Raw genomic sequence first — 16,537 nt, forward strand, 5'->3', positions numbered from 1 at the left:
TACTCTGCAGTGTAACCATAACGGTATCTGTACATGACTTGTCCCATAAGCTTGACACTAGACTTTGAGTAGATACAATTCAAGAGGAAACTGGAACATTTGGGCCTTCTTTCTTGCAGTGAAATAAGCCTATTTGTGTCAGGAAATACAGTTTCTGTGAGCAATATGTATTCTAAATGCCTTTTCTGGGCTTTATTTGGGATTTAGTGTCACAGCTACAGCAGCCAGCATCGGGGCTGCAGGTGTCCCCCAAGCTGGACTTGTCACCATGGTGATTGTACTGAGCGCCGTTGGCCTGCCCGCCGAGGATGTTACTCTGATCATTGCAGTTGACTGGCTTCTGTAAGTTTATGGCACTTGATATTTAATTAGTTTTTCTTTTTCTTTTTAATGTTTACATGAGTTGCCTGGGAATATGTGAGTCTGAGAAAGAAAGCAACAAAATCATTTAGGACTGTTGCAGGAAATGGATGAAGATTATTCTTACGGTCAAGCTTATTCAGAGTTGAATGCAGTAGTGGCTTTAATTGTGAGAGAAGCCCTAATGCATGGGATGGCAGTGAATAACTTCACATTCAGAGGTGCTATCAACCTTAAAGTAGCAGCCACATAAATCATGAGCATAATGCTCAGGAAAGACAAACTTGACAGTACCAAGGAGTGCCTCTGAAGTGTCAGCAGCCACCACATTATGCTAAATACAGACACCATTAATAAAAATCAAATGTAGCCACAAGCATAACATAAAATCCATACACTGGTGAAGAGGTAGTGGAGGACAACATGGACTAAGCAAAGCTGACCCTGGACTCCACATGGCGGGCATGCGCATGGTGGGCTATACGTGGGGCTGTGCTGCTGCCACTACTTTAGGTAGGGCTGTTGTTCGCTAAGAGCACTGGCCCAGCACCTTGATCAACAAACACATATAAACTCAGAAGGCTTTCCTTATGCCTGATCCCAGCCGTCTCAGAGGACTTCAAAACCCCTCAGTCCCATTTGGCAGCTCTTTCTGGAGAGAAGCCTTTTCACTAGAAATCTTTTCTGTTGGAGTTGCACTGAGGTTTTTCTCTGCTATTTTTGCAAAAGCCCGAAGAATCACAGAATGTATTCTGGAGTTCAGAAGGACATTGACACTCAGTTTTGTCCCATGATTCACAGCATGACAGGATTACATTTTACTATGTAATACAACTTTTTTGCCTCCTAAAGTGTGTGAGCTTTAGTGCTCAGACCAAGGTCTTGTTCATCTGCAGTAACTCAGCATGGATGATATTTCATTGGTATCAATCCAGAGACCTTAATTGTTTCATAATCTTTGCATGTCTTCTTTGGCTCATATTTACACTCAAGGTAAATGCCTTCCTGTTTCTCCCCCACCCTTTCCTATCATTTTCTTGAAGGATTTCTGGCAGCAACCTATGTATTTCACAGATCTATTTCATTTATTTGATTATATAACCCAATTTTGCAAGTAGAGAGAATTGCCAGTCTCCAGAAAATCAGAGCTGTTGGATGTATCCAAGAATCAATTCAATTTATGCATAAGCATAATTGCTCCAAAACAAGCAGCTCCAGCCACAAGTACATTCTCCTAATCATCTGTCTGCAGCAGGGTCTAATAGCTTTGTTTGCTGTATTCCTGGTGGACATTTAACTTTGTTAAGGATAGTGCAGATTAGTACAAACCACTGGCTTAGAGCAGTTATCTAAAGAGTCTAAGAACAGAACAAACATATATTGGTTCTTTCCCCAAAAGTACTTTTCCAGCCTTCTGCAAATTGCAGCTCACAGAGTTCTTGAGTTAGAGGTGTTTTTTGTCATCTTCTTCCCTGAATGCCTCATTGTTTTGGGACCCCTGTTTCCATAATTCCTGTGGAACATGGGAATTCTGAATCCTAATAAAGTGTTGTGCAGAGACATATTTAATTTTGTTTGTTCTAATCTACATCCTAATAATTTTATTTGAAGCCCTCTATTTCTTTTGTGGGAGTGAGAGAGAGAAAGAGAACAGTAATTCCCATTTTCTCATAGCAATCATAACCTTATGATCTTGACTCCACTTTCAAAGTCCACAGTTTATGTGATTCCTAGGCTCAGTATGAATCGTGGAAGCTACCTGCTCCACCATGAAGCATACAAATAATTCAAGATGTTTCTGGTTGGAACTGAGGCATTTTTCAGACTAAGGTTTCTTGCTGTGTAAAGCGAATTAAAGATTAATTTTCGTACCAGGGATCATTGCTAGTGCATTTTGCACCTCAGGGGATGGAATGTACATCATGATGCCACGTAGATTATTAACACTTTCGCCTTTTGTACTTACTGCCTAAAATGTATTATTTTGCAAACTATTTGCTAGTAGTGGCTCATTAACAATCCACCAGTTAATTCTGAACTTACCAAAGTTTTATTGCATAGGCTTGAGGAGTTCTTCCACATGTTAAATGAAGAATAGAAAAATTAATTGATTACAAGTATTATAATAGATGAGCTTCCAGTTCTGTTGATTTGTCTCACTTGTCAGACTGATTCTACCAGAATTTTGCTTTACCCCTCTCCCTTTCCCCACCACATATTTTTATTCCACATGGAAAAAAATGTAGGAATTTTTTAGCTCTGGAGTTCAGCAGTTCTAGAAGAAGAGTATATAGGAGACATGCCAATTCACTTCACTGTTGTTTTGGCAACGTATTGCAAAATATTATGAATATGTCAACCTCAACATCTCTGCATAGACAGAGAAACCTGTTCTGCCACAGAGCCTTTGCACTGTTGTGTAGCTGAAAAGAAAAACAGGGAAGAATGGCCTTCTACTGTCCATACTTCCACACCGATTTTCAAACTTTATTATATTGCAAGCGGTTTGTTGCTCCTCTGCCAAGTAGTGGCAGATTTTTAAGGCCTGCAAGTCACATTTCTGTTTGGAGAAAAATCAACAGTGCAGAATTATCATATTCCTTTAAGTGACTTGTTTAACACTTTTGCCTTTTGTACTTACTGCCTAAAATGTATTATTTTGCAAACTATTTGCTAGTAGTGGCAAACTTCAGCTCTTTAACAATGATAAGCTAGCAGAAGATAGCCTTTCCCCTTTCCAGGGTTTGGGTCAGAATACTGAAGATGCTGTGCTAGGTGCTCGTGTGGCTGAAGACATGGCTGTTAGAATCACAAAAGGCACAATGTAGACTCTTCCTTCTGCTGCATCCCACAGTCTCTCATCACAAAGGAAACCAGCTGTGTAGCATACTTCAGGGCCTGAGAGGTGATCCTTGCAACGTTTTGTAAGGGTGTGCCACAGCAATGGAATTCTGCTCTAGACAGACAAGTGACATGACTTGCATTTTTGCATGACCTATACGCAATAACTTGTCATGAAAGTGACTCCAGGCTTCTTCAAATACATGTGGGCAAAATTCTGTTTCTTGTTCTACAAGACTTTTTTCTTTTAATTGAAGTATTACCGCAAATCTGCGTTGGGAAGGAAACAGTGCTGCATTTGCTAGAGTAGGCTTACTTTTACTAAAAGGATTTTCTAAGTAACGTACTGAATGGTTTGTCTGACAACATTTTTATTCCATAGGGATCGATTCAGAACAATGGTGAATGTCTTGGGAGATGCCTTTGGTACAGGGGTAGTGGAGAAGCTCTCTAAAAAGGAGCTGGAGCAGATGGATGTCACCTCTGAAGTCAACATAGTCAATCCTTTTGCCTTGGAAACAACCATACTTGATAATGATGGAAGAGAGACCAAGAAATCTTACATCAATGGAGGCTTTGCTGTAGATAAGTCTGACACCATATCCTTCACACAGACATCTCAGTTCTAAAGCCAGTAGCTTTCAGGTAAAACAGGAGCACTAAAAGTACGTGGCCATATGCAATATCTCAAAAAGGTTAAAGGATAATTGAGAATGAATTACGTCTCACTAGCATTTGATTTACTACACAGATTCTGATTAACCTTCCAGTTCTGCCCCCTTCTCATCATCTCTCTCAACAGTTTGAACTCACCACTCTTAGTACGTGCTGATAGGTTGAAGAAAAAGAAAGTTGTACAATACTTTTTTTTTTTTTTTAAGAATATACATTTTCGCTGAGGCTATGAAATGCCTCTTTGGAATCAGCATGCTCATAAGTGGGTATCTTAGCTGGGACAGCCAAATGTGTTTTACTCAGGAGTAGCACAACGTTTCATATCTTACCACATCACAAAGCACCTATATGAAATACCTTTTAACATCCTTGCCTTCTAAACAGGTCGCACTGTACTTGACACCTCCTGTAACTTGATCATTTGCCAAATTGCTAATTTCTGCAGCTGAGGGGATACTACTTGCGTGATTCAGGAAAAAACAGACCAGAAGGGCCTTGAAATAAGTACATTTTACTGTGAACAGAGTTTAGTTTTCTTTGATTATGAAATAAGTAGGCATGGAAGAATTTCTAGTATTTATGTAGCTAAGTTTCCCCATGCCTTTCACGTGAGTGCCAACTGCTGGGATTGGCCTTCAGATGTGAAATAACTTGCTACAAGTTTGCTCTTCTGGCATTTGAAGAGCTTTTGTAAAGTGATATTTCACCTATTTAGGTCCACTTGGATGGCCTCCTAGTACATTTCCATCAGAAAGAGAAAAAAATCTGTTTTCTGTTGTTCATCTTTGATTCTAACCAAATAATAGTCAGCTCAAAAGAAGCATAGGTCATGAAGATGAAAATGCACAGTGCAAATTCTAAACCTTTCCTTCTTGGAATAAAACCAGATATATTATCAAGATATATAGAAATCAGACTGTTTTTTCTAGAAAGAAGTCATTCTGACTGAACTTTTTACACAGACCGGTTGATCTTTTTGGCTCCTTGGTTTAGTTTGCGAGTTGAACATGCAAGTTTATAGCTGCAACACTACTACAGTGCCAATATGATGTATCTTATGAACTGTATCTCATGAACCATTTCTGGACCCAGAAATTCATGTCCTCGGGTGGCAGAAGCACCGAGAACTTCCTCATAAGAAATCTCCATTTTCTAAAACATTTTATACAAGATTTCCATGGTGCAAAAACCACTCTCTCAAGGGAGGAGTTGCTGTAACAATTTTTTCTTTTTTGCCTTGCACATTGAAGTAGTTAGCCATTTTATATATAAAGTAAACTGAAATTCATATACAGTTATTTGTTTGTAAATAAGCTTGTGGTAAACATAATATCTCACTCATATGCTAACAAAAAAACCCCTCCAAGTTCCTGCAGTGTTATATACTCGATTCAATCCTACACTTTTGTATTGAAACAAACCAGAAGCGTGCCAAAGAGAACTGATTACGAAAAAAATATTTACTGTAGATTTTGATAAATTGCACCTTAAATTAATGAGACATAATACTGTATTTAAATTAAACATCATAAACTGTATGGAAATGTTAATCTAAGTATTGGTATGTTTATACAAAATAAAGAAAATATACCGATTGAGTAAATCAGTCTTTTACCTTTGCAGAAACAGTATGAGACAGTCTTTATTTGTGCAGCTTTGCATATGGGAGGAAAAAGCCTACCAGTTTCCATGACTAGCCTATAGTCTATGCTTTGTCTTTAACTAGCTTTTTAAGTCACCCTTTTATGATCACCTCATTATGTAGTCACCCTGTTAATGATGTACTGTGAACAGTGTTCCTAATGTGTTACAAATAAATGATTTCTCTCTTAACTCGTTTTAGCGTACTATCCTCTCCTTACTGTAGCGTATTGGGTTCCTTTAGCTATAGAACGAAAACCAAACCCTATTGAATTCAGGATTTATGTTATCTTCACTAGTGACTCAGCTGTAACTTTGGCAAGAATTACACTCTTCTACCATTAAAATAACTCCTTAAGAGCAGAGTGCTGAGATTGCAAGAAAGCCCTCCTAACTACAGATGATCTGGACTGGGAGTATGCTATTAAATACACATGAAGCAGGGGATTGTTTATGTATTAGTTTTTTATGTGGATCAATTCAGCTAAGCAGGGGTTGACAGTGCTATTTTGCCATCCACTCACCAACAAGAAATCAAACCATATACTGAAGATACTGTTAAGACCAAGGATGCTCTTTTTGACACAGTATTCCAAGTATGTACCTTCTGTATATGTGGAAACACCGTACGTGGGCATTGTGTCCTCTTCTCCATAGCCTCCTGGTCTGGAAGCTTTGGAGAGTGGTGGACAGTCTCCCATCAGACAACCACCAGCAGGTGCACCTCTAGTTGTGGAGGGACACACAGACATCTGGGCCCCCTCCTGGTTCTGGGAGGCCGTCTGGACATCTGGGTCCCCTCAGGGTTGTGAGGGCACCCCAAAATCTGGATCTCTTTGGGGAGCTGCCCAGACAGTTGTGTCCCCTCCTGGTTGTGGTTGGCACCCCATACATCTGGTTCCTTTAGGGTTTTGGGGTGCCACCTGCCCCCCATCTCTAGGAGCCCAAAGAAGGAAGAGCAGCCAGTGGACACCACCAGCTCTCTTGCTGCCCCCACATCCAGCTGCCTTGGTCTCCTCAGCATTGTGGGACTGTCCAGAGGTCCCCAACTCAGGCCATATGTCTGTGTGTGTGTGTCCCTGTGCCTGATACTGAAGCCCCTTGAGTTCCAGGAGCATGCTCTTTGCTCAGCCCCCCAATTCCTGACCCATTGGTGACTCACAGCACTCTGTGTGGCTGCATCACTGCCCTCAACTGCGCTGTACAGGGGCACCCCAAGGTGGGGCAACACTTGAAGGGACGGAGGAGGTTGGGGTACACCTAACACTGTCCCCTCCAGCCCAAGGTGGAATGTGGATAAACAGCAAGGGGAGCAAGGGAATTTTTGGGTCCCTAACCTCATGTTCTCCCCCCAAAGGTGGGGTGGCTGAAGAACCAGGGGGTGATCAGGGAAGACCCCTACAGCCAGGAGGTCCTGACCCACCATGGCTGGAAGCACAGGACTGGATGATCTCTAAAAAGTCTCCTCCAATCCCATCTGTTCCGTGATTCCATAGCTCTGTTACAACCGGCTGCCAGGGCCAGGTGTTACCTGGCAACAAGAGACAGCACAAACACAGACACAAGCCTGTGGCTGGGGCTCAGAAAGGCAGAGGAGGAGGAAGAGGAGGAGGAGGAGGAAGGGGGCTGCTGGCTGCCCACACTCCTAACTTGCTGGGTTCCCTCCGAGCACAAACGCTCCCATTCCCCCAGGACAGGTTCTGTGTTTTGGGGCAGGGCAGAAGCCATGGCCTCAGTCAGCCTGTTGCAGCTGCTGGATGATGCCATCGGGACGCCTGAGGTCAACGTCAACTTAGAGGCCCTCCGCAAACTGCTGAAGCTCATGTTGGATCACCTGAGGCTGCTGGGCATGCAAGACGTGCTCCCTTCGGCTGTGGAGGAGACCCAGCCTGCCGGATCACACCCTGGCCTGCAGAAGGAGGGCAGGACCGAGGCCGGAGCCCAGGGCATGGGGCAGCAGCCCCAGAAGCCAGGGGAGCAGCTGTCTGGGAAGGACCTGCTGCAGGGGACCAGGAGTGGCCCTCCAGTCACCTCCATGGCCACCAACATGGAGAAGACTGAAGCCAAAGAGAGTGGCATCTCTGATGTAGAGGCTCCTCCCAGCCCCCGGGGTGCTCCCCTTAAGATACCCCCATCCTCCTCTGAGGTCTGTGCGCTTATACCAAAGTTTTATTAAAGCCCAAGCTCACAGTGGCACTTGGGGTTTCACTGTGGGAAAGGGGGTTCTTGGGAGGAAGAGCTGGGGATGAAACACTGCTCTGGGTGCTTTGGATCCTCCTCACGTCTGTCTCTGCTGGTGCAGGCTGTGCCATTAGTTCCCCAGGGCAGGGGCGGGAGCTCTCTGGGGAGCTTTCGCCTGGGGTTCACCGCTGCCACCTGTCTCTTCTAGGCCACAGCTCTATCCCAGGATCCCTATGAGGATATGGCTGGGATGAAGGCCACGCAGTCCCAAATGGGAGAGGAAATCCAGAGGATCAAGGAGGCACTTGGCCAGGTGAGCTACCACCATCAGCAAGGTGTGGGTCCGAGGCAGCAGCCAGTGCCCTTGCCTCTGCATGCTAGAGGTTCAGCACCCCTGGATCTGGCCCTGCCAGATGAATTGAGAGTGCTGCTAACAGTGCCTGGCTGCCAGCCTTGGCCAGACCCTGCGCTGCCCCCCACATGGAGAACATGGCAGGAATTAAGGTCCTGCAGGTACCCAGGGACCCTCTCCTGGGGCTCAGCCTCACCACCTCCCTCTCCTAGGCCACAGATCTCTGCGAGGATCTCCGCAAAGAGGTCGATGAAATGAAGGCCACACAGTCCCACGTGGAAGAAGACATCCAGATGATCCAGAAAGCTCTTGGCCAGGTGAGCTGCTGCCAGTGCAGGAGGGAGAGAGCTGGGTCCCCACATCCTCCCTGCCCCTCACCATCTTGCCCTGCCATCCCTGGCCTGTGGCCCTGGGTATTGCCCAGCATGAAGGCCACCAGGAGGGAAGAGTGGAAAGGATCCACCAGGAGCCCCCCATCTCTGCCTGCGGGTCAGGACAGTGGTAGAGGTCACTGCCTGCCTTAGCGATAGGGATCCTGAGGCTCTTTGAACTAAACAGCCCTGAGAAAGGGGAACATGAGTGCTGGGAAGGAGAGAAGGTGAGGATGTACCAGTGCAGGGCAGCCAGAGCTGCCAAGGGTCCCTCTGGCTTGTGCACAAGACCAATTGTGGATGCTCCTGGGTCCTGACTGCTGCCCATCTTCTCATCCCACTCCAGCAGAACCTCCAGGATCCTGTTGACCATCCACTATCCCTCCATGACCAGTCTGCCTCTACCAAGCCCCACATTTCAGACATGGAAACCCTGGGGCCAGGCCCTGATACCCAGAGCACCAGCCCAGGGATACAGACAGGGACCCCCAGTGCCCAAAGTGGCACCACCGGGACACAGCCTGGATCCCAAGCAGGTCACCCAGCAGTGGAGAGAATCACCAGAGATCTGTCTGAGCTCCAAGGCCAGGTGACCTCCCTGCAGGGCCTGGCCAGTGACCTGCAGGGCCTGGCCAGTGACCTGCAGAGTGAGAAGGAGAAGGTGAGCCTGTGGCAGTCCCTTAGGGGGCTGCAGGGATGCCAGGGGGAGTTGGCAGGGAGGAGGCAGACAAAGGACCCTCATGCTGGGAAAACATGAGGTCCGTGCTCTGACTCTGCCAACACCACCCTTCCCAGATCAGGCAGCTGGAGGATGCCCTCGGAAAGCAACATGTGGCTGATGGCAGAGAAGAGATCTCCCAGCTGGAGTAAGAGGATGGGAGAGGGCTTTGTATCCTGTGGGGCTGCAAGGTAGCCTGGGAGGTGGCCAGGAGCATCCGGTTTGGGCGGTGAGGGACACCTTCCAAGTGGCCGTGGGGAAACTCAGCCTACTTGTGCCCTCATCTTACTGGCCAGGCCTGCACTGCAGGAGGTTAAACAGGAGCAGAAGGAGCTGAGAGAGGAGCAGAAGGAGCTGAGAGAGGAGCAGAAGATTACCAAGGCCACGCTGAAGCAGCTGGTCACAGCCAACCAGCTTAAGGAGAAGGTGAGGTCCAGCGGGAGCACTCACACTGTTGTCCCAAACAACAGGGTGCTCCTTGTGGGGTTCCTGGCCACATCCCCTGCCTGGCTGGGGCTATTGAGCCACCATGGCATGCAGGTCTGCTGGCTGCATCCATCCTACCTCCCCTTCCTGCAGCTGGATGAGCTGAGGGCAATGGTGGAGAGTGCAGGACAGAAGCAGGCAAAGGCAGCAAGCCCTGACCAGAGCTCAGACACCAAGGTGCTGAAGAAGCTCCTACATGACTATGAGATACTCCAGGAGCGGGTGGACTCTCTGGTGCCACAGCAGGTGCAGAGGTCACTGCCACAGAAGAGCCAGGTGGGCAAATGGCAGCATGGGGGGCTTGGGAGGGTGTGTCAGGACCCTCGTGTCAGGTTGTGTTCACTGTAATGTGGGGCAGCTCCTCACTGTCCCCCAAATTGATTTGGACAAGTCAGCAGCATGGAAGTCAGCAGGAAACTAAAGCCTTAATACAAATGTTGTGCTGGCACTGAGGGCTTGTGGCACTGGCTGAGTACCCTAAATCTTTCTCTGTGGGGCAGCCAGACACCACTGGCATGGCATCATCTTGTCGTCTTCCTCCCTGCAGCAGGATGAGGAGCTGCTGAAGAGCATCCAGGCCACAGTTGTGCGGGTGGAAGGGGACTGTGAGCAGCTTGGCTATGTCACAGGAAGCCTCCGGGATGACCATCGCCAGCAGCAGAAAGATATTGAGGTGGGTAGCTGAACCCCCTGCAGGGTTGGAGTATCCCCCAGGCACACCCCAGCCTGGGAACCACCAGAGATCTGATCCCCTGCCCACCTGCTCGCAGCACTCTGTGGATTCAAAGGGCCTTTCCCAGAGGTTTTTGGGTAGCAGAGAGCATGGGATGCTTGGCTGGCCAAGAGGCAGCTCTGACTCTGCTGCAGTGTCATGGAATGCTTTCTGTATTGGAAGGCTCTGTTCCGGTCCTTGGAGAATCTGGAGAAGAAAGCAGACAAGGAGGACCTGCTGCTGCTGGTACAGTCTTGAGGGGCCTGTCAACAACCAAGGAGTCTCAGGCAGGATGACAAATGCCCCTTGTCCTTTGGGCGCTCGGTGGCAAAACTGGCTTTGGTGTGGGGGGAGGGTGTATTTCCAGACTGGCTGCAAATCCCTTCCCAAGTCCCTCTATCTCCTCTCCCTCCCTGGGTCCCTTCAGCTGGTGGGATTGACCCCACAGGGGTGATGGGGTGAGCAGGCCATGCATCCCTGAAAGGGGCACAATGTCCCTGCAGGAGCAGTTTTACCTCTGTCCCCAGTGGACACTGGCCCTGCCTGTTGTACCTCTGCCCTGTCTCCACCACTGTCCTGCCTTTCCTACCTGCTAGAAAGAGGATAAAGCCTTCCTGGGCAGCAAAGTCAATTGCACCCAGTTTGAGGCAAGCATGGAAAGTCTGGAGGAGAGGATGCGGGAGATGCTGAAACGGGTGTTGGGCCAGGAGCAGCGCTGGCAGGAGGCCCTCCAGCAGCTCCGTGATGCGCTGGACTCCAAGGTACAGGGTGCCTTGTCCCCACTGCACAAAACTGGCTCTTGGGGATTTTGAAGCCCAAGGCAGCATCCCTCTGAGGATGCCCATCTTGGCTTTTGCCTGCGGACCACCATGTTCCATCCTGGGGCAGCTGGCTGAGGATGTGCATCTGTCCACAGCTGGATCGCCTAGAGCTGGGACCTTTCCAGAAGCAGCTGGAGGAGACCTGGGGAAGGATGATCAAGGAGCTCAAGGACGAGATGTCAGTCACTGCAGATGATGCTGCAGGAATTAAACAGTGAGTGCAATGGGCATGGTGTTGGCTTTGAGGACAGCACTGGCCTCGTTTCCTCCAGCTATCCCAGCCAGTGCCCATGTCGTACCCTGGCATCGGACAAGAATAGCCAGAGAACCGCAGGGATGGTGACAAAGCATGATGACTCTGCATTCTCCATCCACCAGTAGCATGTTCACCACATCAAAGGAGGTACCAGGAGGGGCATCTGTAAAATGGAGCCCTCCAAACCAAAACTGGAATGTGGGTGCAGAGGTGCAAGGATGGGGGACAGCAGGTCGTTCCTGCAGGCAGGAGCACAACATATGGCACCACGGGGCTGGGTCATGACCCGCCCTCCTGGCCAGGCACAGAGGGGGTCATGAGTCCTGATAAGACAGTGACACTGGGGCAAGGGCTGGTTCAGATGGCAGCATGGGCACCTGTGCCCTGCCCCTCACATCCCTCCCTACCTGCCCTGGGCAGCCACAAAGTTCAGAGGTGCCAGCATTGCTTGTCTCTTTTTTCTTCTGGGGGGCAAATTAGGTTCAACACCCTACAGTTCTCCATGCAAACACTGTGACTCCTTGCAGCGACATGCCCGGCACCTGCTGCTACCTGTGAGCTGCTGTCTGTGTGCAGGCAGCACTGCGGCCTCACCAGGTACTCACCAAACTTCTTCCCCCTTTAGGCAGCTGCTGGTCCCTTACAAGTGCCTATCCTGCGACCGGGACCTCAACATGCAGGTGCCTGGCCCGTGAGTAGCACCCAGCAGTGGTGTATTGGGGGGCTGCAGGGGTGGGACGGGGGGGTCAGGTCCCGACAGTGCCCAGTGCCAGGCATGGGGGTTAGGGTGTCTGCCTTGGGATCTGACTCTGCTGAGCCCCCTCCACAGCCCTGTCTGTCAGCCAGGGAAAGGGAACCCCTCCGGAAACCTCTCCCTGAGAGCAGCAGGCAGGGGGATGCTGTGCAGTACAAGCCTGTGGGTTTTGGGGTGCTGTCCCAAGCTGAGATGGCTCGTTTGTCCCCCATCACCCACCTGTGGCTCCCGTCTTCCCCAGGCACATTGACACACTCCCGTTCTATCCGCCAATGCCCATCAGCCATGCTGCACGCCCCACTACCAGCATCCCAGAGGAGCAAGCACAACAGCATGGTTACAGGTAGGGCACATGGGGACCCATCCCTGGGCCCTGGGGTGCAGGATAGTCATACCCTGGCAGAGGCAGAGGGAGCCAGGTGGCCTGGTTGGGGCAGGGAAGCAAAGGGGGCCACAGAGGGCCAGCTGTCCTTGCCCCAGGTCTCGAGGCTTTTAGAGCTCCTGCTGCGCTGCCCCATCCAGCCTTGGTCTCAGTGGCACTAGTGCCACATGTCATCAGTTGTATCTGATCTCAGCCTGACCTCAGGCTTGGTGGGGGTTGATTCAGCACAGTGGGACAGGCATAGGTCTCCTGCAGCAGTTGTAGGGGAGTCGGGAGGGACATGCCCAATGGGGAGCATCCCATCTCTGTCACTGTGGGATGAAGCTCAGGGTACCACAGAGCTGGGCACTGATGATTCCTGTGCCCTGGCCCCCAGGAAGCTGCCCAGTGGCAGGTCCCACCTCAAGTTGCAGAGCGACAGGGGCCAGTACACATCCAATGCACAGCTCAAGGATGCCCTGTGGCTCTCCAAAAAGGTAGGGATGGCAAAGGGAAGGATACGTCAGGGAGCACCGAGGCTGGGAGGGAGATGCTCAGCATCTGTGGGGATTCGTGCCTCAGTTTCCTCAGGGAAAGCTGCATGGGGAAGGCTACTTGGGGATGCTGAATTGCAGCATTGCAGCCAGCCACTCTCTCCTTCCCAGCCTGGTGTGACCGAGCTGCTGGGCGCAGATGGCTGCATCAATCACAGACAGGAGCACAGGTCTAAGGTGGCAGTGAGGGCACAGCACAAGCTGGGTATGGCCCTGTGAGGGCACTGGGGAAGGGGGGGGTGAGCTCCAGCTGTTTGCGAGCAGTGGGTGAGCAGGGCTCTGTGTGCATGGCTGAGTAGGTGGAACTGTGGTCTGAGGTGGGCTGAGGAGGGGCAGACACAGGATGGATGGTGGATGCGGGTGTTTGAGCTGAAGGGCAGTGTAGGGATGGCCCTGGCCAGTGTGGGACAACAGTCTGTCTTCTGGAGAGCAGGGGCCAGCACTCTGTCCTGCAGGGTCTCTGGCCAGGCAGGTGCCCCTGCTGCCTGTCCTGTCCTGGGCTGGCAGAGCTGCCCCCAGCCAGGGCTGCCCCTGGGCTGCAGGGGGGCTCATCCCTGTCCCTTGGCCTCAGGCCCTACAACCTTACTAGAGCAACGGCCAGCCTCGGACCCCCACCACTGACCCCAGGCACCATGGCATTTGCTGCAAATCCAGTCCCCCCAGATGAAGCACCTGGACAGCCAGCACCTGGGCTGGGACAGCTGCCCAAAGAAAAGGGATTTCTTTCCAAGTTAATAAAAAAAATTTAAGCTGTTGTTGTTTGGAATTTTCTAAGCAAGATTGATTTCAAAACTACCCTCTCACCCCCTGCCTCAGAGCCGCCACCGCAAAGCTGGCCAGGTACTACAGGGAACCCAGGGAGGTCAGGGACCCCCAAGGAACTCAGACAACACACGGGATTGCAGGTCAGGGGTGGATGACCTGCCCGTTTTGCAGTGGCCCCATGCCCAGCTCCATAACCCTCTGCTCCTTGTGTACATGTTTTCTGCATCAGGGCTTGGCTCACGATGGTTGTATCTCTGTCCTCAACCGTCGTCCAGGGGAAGAATGAACTTCTTTATCCCGACACCTATGTTTGACAGGCAGTGATTGATGTTGCCATAAAATCATGGTGCCTAAAAGCATGAAGACATTAACAGATTAAAGGATTTCAAGCCTGCTGTAGAGACCAGATTCACACTGCATTCCCACTGTAAATGCAATGTCCCAAGAGAAGAGGTCAGGAAGGAGCACTCTGGCTCCCAGACCACTTGGAGATGCTCCAGCTCACTCCTGCTGGTTCAAGAGTGGAATCACGGACCCCATGGGGCCACAGCACCATGCCTTATCCTGCTCTCACATCTCCTCTCCAACTGCTGCTGTGGCCCCCCACCCCAGTAGCTCTCTGCCTACAGATTTCCAGCTGGCCTCCCATCCTCCAATGCAACCCTCCTGGGAACCTGGAGAAGCCAGGATGATCCTGTCAGGGATCCTGAGAAGGCTGGGAGCCTGGCCCCATGTCCTTTTGCTTACAGAAGCTGCAGTAGTCTTCCTAGAGGATGGAGCCAGGGGATGGGATGCTGGCAAGTCTGTCCTCCCTCCTGGAGGTGCCCTGCAGCCAGAACTATATGGAGAGGAGATGTCATCCCAGGCAGAGACCTGGCCTCTCAGGGCTCAACCATGGAAAGAAGGACTTCTGGTAAGTGTGGAGAGGAGGTTTTGATGACTAAGATTTTGGCTGATGCAAATTCAGAAAAAGATATGAAGTTTTCAGAGACGTTCTGGAGGCAATAGGTTCAAATGAAATTGGGGAAAAATAACACTGCTGCAAAGCCAATGTTGCCTAAAAGATTGAGGAGGAAAAAAGACTCCAGGACAATTTAGGTTGGAGATAAGATGAGCAGAAGCTTTAATGAGCCTCCAGGCCCCAGGAATTCAAACCACAGGTTTGACACAGGTTCTATAGTTTTATAATGATGTCCATCCAATCCCCGTTTGCCCAACCCCCAGTTCTGCCCCACTCTGCCCCTCAGCACAACCCCTCAGGAACTGAGTCTGGGGGAGTTCCTTGGGGGTCCCTGACCTCCCTGGGTCCCCAGGCAGACCCCAGAGGTCCTTGTCCCCATGTATGTCCCCATCCACCCTGTCCTGTAATTGTCCTCAACCCACCCATAGTTGTCTCAATCTCTCCCAGGTGTCTTTATCCTCACAGATGAACCCCCCCAGGTATCCCCACCCCAGACTGTTCCCATACCCCTGGCAGTCCCTACCCCTCTGAAAGTCCCCACCTGGGGGCAGCACCACAGGGTGTGGCTGAGGGACCCCAGGGGACCAGAGAATGTGACACAGGTGAGAATGACATCACTGGGCACCTTGAGGACCTGTGAGGGATGAGTGGTGTAGGAACTCCTGTACCTGCTGCACGGTCACCTGGGGGGACAGAGGGGAGGGACATGAGGGACAGAGCAGATGGCAGGGATGGTGAGGACAGTGGTGACAGTGGGGTAGCCACTGCACCTTCCACGGGAATCCTGGGGCTCTGAGCACCCCCTGCTGGGGTCCCACCTGTTCACTACATTCCCAGGGCTTGAGGATGATGTCAAAGCCCCCCTGGGTCCGGGGTGGGAGAGGGAGCAGCACTGCTTGGGCTGCCACCCACCCCCAGCCCCGCCAAAGAGCAGTTCTGTTCTGCTGCAGGGGCACCCTGAGCCTGCTGCACCAGCACCTATGTGTGGGGCAACCAGCACCCCAAGGACTCCACCTCTTGCCCCCCACATCCCATGGGTTGGGGGACAGGCCCAGACCCTCCACCTGGCTTGGGGACGTCCCCTGGCCCCACTCCTCCCCCTGCCTTCATTCTGGGGGTACACCCCCAGTTCTCCCACACCACCCAGCCTGGGGGGTGCCCCCCATGCTCCCTTGCCCCTGCCACCACTGAACCTTCGCCCTTCCCCATGGCACCCTTCCATGCTGATAACTTGTCCAAGTCAATTTGGGGGACAGCAATGGTTTACAGCCCATTCTAATGACATGACTGCTGTTTGGCCCTGCTTCTCATGACTGTGTAGTGGTGCCAGTTGTGCCCCACTGGAAAGGAGGAAATTGGCATGATAAAAAACATTACCACACTTCCGCAGGATGTGCTTCTTATCAGCCTTCTCCCTCACCTGGCTTGAAAACACTTTAAGACATCAATCCCAAGTTATGAGAGACACAATAAATCGCCAAGCTTAACAAGCTTCTTTATTCAGTCTATCACAATTTCTTGTTTTTTTCAGTTGTCTGGGATTTGGTGTGTTTTCATGTGGAGGATTTGGTGTGCTCCTTCACCACATCTCATGCTGCCATGGGGGAAATTCAGGTCTAAAGCGTGTCTGAGTAGAGAAATTATTTTACAGAATAAAAGGGAAAAAAACTAAAAATCACCCACAATTCAGATTTCTTTTGTTCAGCCCAGATACCAGCTTTGTTCATG

At 50.4% G+C, this 16,537-nt stretch overlaps 2 protein-coding genes across 2 annotated transcripts in view; both read left to right on the forward strand.

The window, feature by feature from the left end:
• The window catches only part of SLC1A1 (solute carrier family 1 member 1), a 51,987-nt gene extending 46,278 nt beyond the window's left edge, over nt 1-5,709 (forward strand). Inside the window, exons 11-12 of the mRNA XM_027709603.1 lie at nt 208-342; nt 3,584-5,709. Coding sequence (XP_027565404.1) covers nt 208-342; nt 3,584-3,830 — 382 coding nt within the window. The 3' untranslated portion in view covers nt 3,831-5,709. The remainder of the gene's footprint in view (nt 1-207; nt 343-3,583) is intronic.
• A 1,395-nt stretch (nt 5,710-7,104) lies between these two features.
• LOC113981902 (glutamine-rich protein 2-like) lies at nt 7,105-13,845 on the forward strand. Its single transcript, XM_027709602.1, has 16 exons — nt 7,105-7,663; nt 7,907-8,011; nt 8,263-8,367; nt 8,768-9,082; nt 9,217-9,287; nt 9,436-9,565; nt 9,719-9,901; nt 10,173-10,298; nt 10,521-10,583; nt 10,934-11,098; nt 11,254-11,372; nt 12,040-12,105; nt 12,410-12,511; nt 12,927-13,026; nt 13,195-13,288; nt 13,673-13,845. The coding sequence occupies exons 1-16, from the start codon at nt 7,244-7,246 to the stop codon at nt 13,702-13,704; spliced, it is 2,196 nt and encodes a 731-aa protein (XP_027565403.1). The 5' UTR covers nt 7,105-7,243; the 3' UTR covers nt 13,705-13,845.
• The last annotated feature ends 2,692 nt before the right edge of the window (nt 13,846-16,537 follow it).

This window comes from Neopelma chrysocephalum, unplaced genomic scaffold (genome assembly GCF_003984885.1).
Source record: "Neopelma chrysocephalum unplaced genomic scaffold, ASM398488v2 Primary Assembly neopelma1_96814, whole genome shotgun sequence".
In the NCBI taxonomy this organism is placed as follows: Eukaryota; Metazoa; Chordata; class Aves; order Passeriformes; family Pipridae; genus Neopelma; species Neopelma chrysocephalum.

Bases quoted from the DNA above. Each gene is read 5' to 3' on its own strand.
- LOC113981902 (XM_027709602.1), top strand. From the start codon at position 7,244: ATGGCCTCAGTCAGCCTGTTGCAGCTGCTGGATGATGCCATCGGGACG. The intron at 8,012-8,262 runs GTGAGCTACCAC...TCCCTCTCCTAG, and splicing joins TCAAGGAGGCACTTGGCCAG to GCCACAGATCTCTGCGAGGA. The intron at 13,027-13,194 runs GTAGGGATGGCA...TCTCCTTCCCAG, and splicing joins CCCTGTGGCTCTCCAAAAAG to CCTGGTGTGACCGAGCTGCT.